This window comes from Spodoptera frugiperda, chromosome 7 (assembly GCF_023101765.2).
Source record: "Spodoptera frugiperda isolate SF20-4 chromosome 7, AGI-APGP_CSIRO_Sfru_2.0, whole genome shotgun sequence".
Lineage (NCBI taxonomy): Eukaryota > Metazoa > Arthropoda > Insecta > Lepidoptera > Noctuidae > Spodoptera > Spodoptera frugiperda.
Genome location: NC_064218.1, coordinates 3,299,977 through 3,304,733, shown reverse-complemented (window position 1 = coordinate 3,304,733; position 4,757 = coordinate 3,299,977). Strand labels below are relative to the sequence as shown.

Below are 4,757 nucleotides of genomic sequence, written 5' to 3'. Positions count from 1 at the left end.
GTATTCATTACTCAGGGGCATAGCTTAGCATAATCCTAACCTGATAATAATTATCCTTAATCTTTGACAAATTTATTAGATCCCAAGCAATATAAATAGTAAACTGAAAAGACAATGAGCAAGTCGTCTTTGAAACGCGTCTAAACAAGTAAGTGTTTAACACAGTGTACTCCATGTTTCATTCACAATTTGTTTGGAAAAAATCTCATTTCTAATGTTACCTTCCAGATACTATCAAAATGAAATACTTCATCGCCATCTCTCTGCTCGTCGCCGTGGCTTCGGCCGGTTTGGTGAAGCCTGTGGGCTCTGAGCTCGCCGAGCTCCAGGAGATCATCGCCGCCATCAACAGCCCCAGCACCGACCCCGCCACCGCCGCCGCCCTCGAAGAGATGCTCCTCGATGCTCTAGGCGTCAAGCCCGAGCCCGTTGAAGTTGGACCCGCCGTCATTGACACTCACCCCATCTCTGTCGGCCCTGCCATCATCGAGTCCAACCCCATCTCTGTTGGACCCGCCCTCATCGACTTCCCCTCCCCGACGCTGGTGTTGTCGCTGAGGAGCCCATTGTCCCCACCCCCGTTATTGTTGCCCCCGCTCCCGTCGACGAGGTCACACCCGTCGCTGCCGCCGCTCCCCTGGTCCAGATCATCCTGAACATCAACCAGGCCGCCGCTGACGTTAGCCCCGTCGCCGTTGGCCCCGCTGTCGTTGCTGAGGAGATCGTCCCTACTCCCGTACATGTTGTAGAGACTGAGGCCCCCATTCCTCCTATTGCCGTCAACCCCATCGGCGTTGTGGCTCCTGAAGGCTCTCCCATTCCTCCCATTGCCGTCAACCCCATCGGCGTTGTGGCTCCTGAAGGCGCACCCATTGCTCCTATTGCAGTGAACCCCATCGGTGTGGTGGCTCCTGAGGTCGCTCCCATTGCTCCTATTGCCGTCAACCCCATCGGTGTGGCTCCCGTTGCTCCCATCGCCGTGAACCCCGTCGGTGTCAAGCCCGTCAAGCCTGTCCCCGTCATGGCGCGCCATTAAATGAATGTAACCATGTGATACAATAAATTAAATTTACCAACTATACCTTTGTAATTATTTTTATCCTGTCGGTAATTGTCGCAACCTAATTATCTCTAGTAGATTTAGCAGTGGAGAAAAATTTAGAAAACTGATTATGATATACAGTATTTCAATTAGTGAAAATTACCTGTGATTTTTGGCCCTTATTTGATGGGACCTATCCTATGAATAAGCAAAAAGTAATACCTATACAGATACATATTTTTTTCTTAATTAACACGCTTCAGTGTGAAACCTCACAACCAGGTTCAACTGAATGAAAGCTCAAGAAAAGCCAGCGCCCGACCCAGAGCTGCAGGCATTTTAACGGGTAACCGGGGCTCTGCTCTGGCAGGCAGGAAGATCGGAGTAATTTCAGTCACTAAGATTCAGACACTCAAATCTCACCCAAAGCGGGAGGAGACATTGGATGATTTTCCACCCTCAAAAAAAACCGCTATTATTTCGCTCTGTCACAAATTTTTGGGTACAAATTTCATTATGAAAGCCAGTAAACGTACCTACTAATTTAACATCATTGTGAATTCATATCGAACCACGACAGTCGGAGCTGCGGACTGCCTAGTGGGTTACCGGGGCTCCGGTTCGAAAAGCAGGAGTAGGAACGGGGTGGTTTTTAGTCAGTAAGAATCTGACACTCCCTCTCGCCACGCCCAAGGCGAGAGAAGTCATTGGGTGATTTTCCCACCTCAAAAATAAATGGGCAGATAAAACTAGTTTATTTCGGATTTTTATGATGTCATCAGACAATTATTATCGGAAAGGTAATGCCGGTCTTATGTGTCTTAGAATAATCTTCGACATTGGCATTGGCAGTACTAGTGAAAGCACAGATATACTTTACTTATCATAAGATTATTGTAAAAGTATGTAATTAAGTATGTAGATAGACATAATTAAGTGCCTAAGATATTTTTTTAAAAGGTTTCTGTAACACGGACACAAAGGAAATACTTAAAATAACACGTATATGTATGTCCTACGTGTTAATCAGTAGGACAACAAAAGGACATCTTTAATAAGTTTTTGAACAAACTTCATTCAGGTACGAGAAGGTGCCTCTCATAAGTTTCAGGTGCACAGGTGACAGTAACATATACTTTTTCTTTATTTAAGGAGGGAACATCATTCAATGAGTTCTCCCGCCTTGGTCGAGACGAGAGGGAGTCTCAGAATCTTACCGTTACCAAATCACCCCGTTCCTCTTACTGTTTTTCGAGTCGGGGCCCCGGAAACCTTATAAATACTTTGTTATACTCTAACCCAAACTTTACACGTGTTTACATAAACTCCGGAAAAAGCCGCAGTAGTACCTCGCCTGGTTGGAGGATACTCTTTTTCTTAGGGAACTTTACCTTTTAAACCTAAATATTTTTTACATAGCACACATTCAAGCCTACTTTTCTCATCATAAAAATTTCCATATTAACATAATCTAATACTTTCTATCAAGCAGAAAGATAATAATTTGTTTATCACAAACAAGCAATAAATTCAAAATTGCTGAACTTTAGACCTTACTGGTCACGTGTAGGTAGTAAACAATCGGAAAGTATACTAGGAATTAGTGTCATTATGATCTAAATAACTGCGTCTACTACGTTCCTAGATTGTAATTATTAAGAATAGAAAGCTAAAAATACTGTTAAGTGTGTGTCCTAAATCCTGTGTCGTGGGTGCGTTTACAAACATATAATTTCACATACACGATGTTATGTGTAGACCCGAAACAACTTTGTTGGCCGGTGCGGGAATTGAAACCGCTACCCGTTGCACGGCATCCGGTTGCCCAACCACCACACAAACCGTGCAGTTAAACAGTCTGCCAGTCCCCTTCGTTTTTCCCAGATGGAAAGACCCCTAAAAGACTTTTCACCCTAAGGAGTAAAAAGGTTCCAATATTACGTCATGTTGCCGGCGCCTCAAAACGCGGGATTTATGATAAATTAATCTGCCTGTACACGTCACATTTTATAAATTTTATCCTTATCAATCATAGTATCTAAATCCCCCAACAAACTGAAATAAAAACTTGTCTTGTAGTAATTATGATGAAGATTCTTTGTGAATCTTTTGATTCGGTTAGCCACCATTGTGGCTGTTGGCTCATCATCATCAACAGCCTATTAATGGCCACCGTTGACCAAAGGTCTCTTCTCACGCGCAGAAGGTTTGAGCATTAATGGCCACACAGCGAGCCACAATGGCTAACCGAAACAAAAATTAAAAAATCAAATCTTAAAAGCCTCATGAAGACTTTGGTATGTGGGATGAAAGAAAGAGACCGTTTGTAAATTATCACGAACTTATTATTTTATCAAAGTACTTCAATTCTGAGAGTACGAAAATTTATCTATCGATGTTTGTGATCTCTAATCAAGATGTAAGGATCCAGCTGCTACGTTATTTGAAGCCCCATAAAATCATTTCATTTCAATCAACCATTTTCATCTTGTTTTATAGGAATAATGTTATTATCGAAATTTTAAAATACACAAATTGCTCACTGCATTAACTTCTGCAAACTGCATTAATTGACTTCTTCCGCCTTGAGCGAGGAGTGTTAAACTCTTACTGACTAAAAACCACCCTGTTTCTAGTCCTGCTTTTCGAGCTGGAGCCTCGGTAAACGTGCTAGGCAGAAAATCCTTGACAGTAGAACCACATTAGCGTTCTAATTAGTGAACTAATATTCCAGAAACATCCGTTTGAACATTCATCGTTATCATCAGCTGTTAAATCCCTGGTTTAGTAAAACATGATTAGTTATCGATATTCTGATTAATCAGTCGAAATTTTGTGTCTTTATTTTAATAGTTGTAAGCTACTACTGTTTTAGTACCACTCTGTTAGCCATATAGTTAAGTATCAATCCGTTAGAAATATAGCATTTGAATGCTATAGTTTGGGCCATTACAAACTGTCACGGGGATGTGACAATGCGGCAAAACTGGCATAAGTGTGAGGAGATCTGTACCATTCGTACGAGTTTGCTTTACGTTTATCCAAATCTGGATTGGTAGGCTTCAATGATCCAACCAATCAGAACACTGAAAGCGTTTACGTTTTGATCCCGCTAAACGTAAAGCAAATTCGTACTAAGGATAAAAAAGACTTATAGTTCACACGTTTGTAATGATCCGATAGGAAAGTCAATAAGGAAAACCACATGAAATTGATATTGACATTGAGGAGAGACATATTTTAAAAATGCATCTATGAATTCGAGAGGAGGCTTTCCATATATTTTCCATAATTTCCAAAAGGAAAGTGAAATGTTGATACAGTATTCACTCAATGACCAAATAACTGTTTAAATTGTGAAATTAAACCATGAACGCGCAATATCATTGGCATAACACAACAAAAAGATATCGTCCAGATAAAGCACTTAGTTAAATTTATAGCCCTGTTATTTGTCGGTTCGATAAAACTATTGTTAATTCGGCAGGTATTATAAACGGCTAATAAAACGATAAATTTTGATTACATACACTTGTCTACTGTGACGTCATCAATGACTTAAACGTGATCATAATCCTTGCTTTGTCAAATTAAACGGTTTGATTTAGCCTCACATGTTTGATTGTTTGGGTCTTTAGTAATTGGAAATTATCTCCCTTTCTGTCGTCCGATCGATCTGATATTTGGTACATTCTTAATCTTGATAACCATACAT

The 4,757-nt window shown here is 41.0% G+C and overlaps 1 protein-coding gene across 1 annotated transcript; it reads left to right on the top strand.

Moving 5' to 3' along the window:
* On the top strand, positions 1-1,079 carry LOC118265665 (calphotin-like). Its single transcript, XM_035578673.2, is given in 3 exon segments — positions 1-148; positions 229-531; positions 534-1,079. Coding segments are annotated over 2 exon segments (795 nt in total). The 5' UTR covers positions 1-148; positions 229-239; the 3' UTR covers positions 1,037-1,079.
* The last annotated feature ends 3,678 nt before the right edge of the window (positions 1,080-4,757 follow it).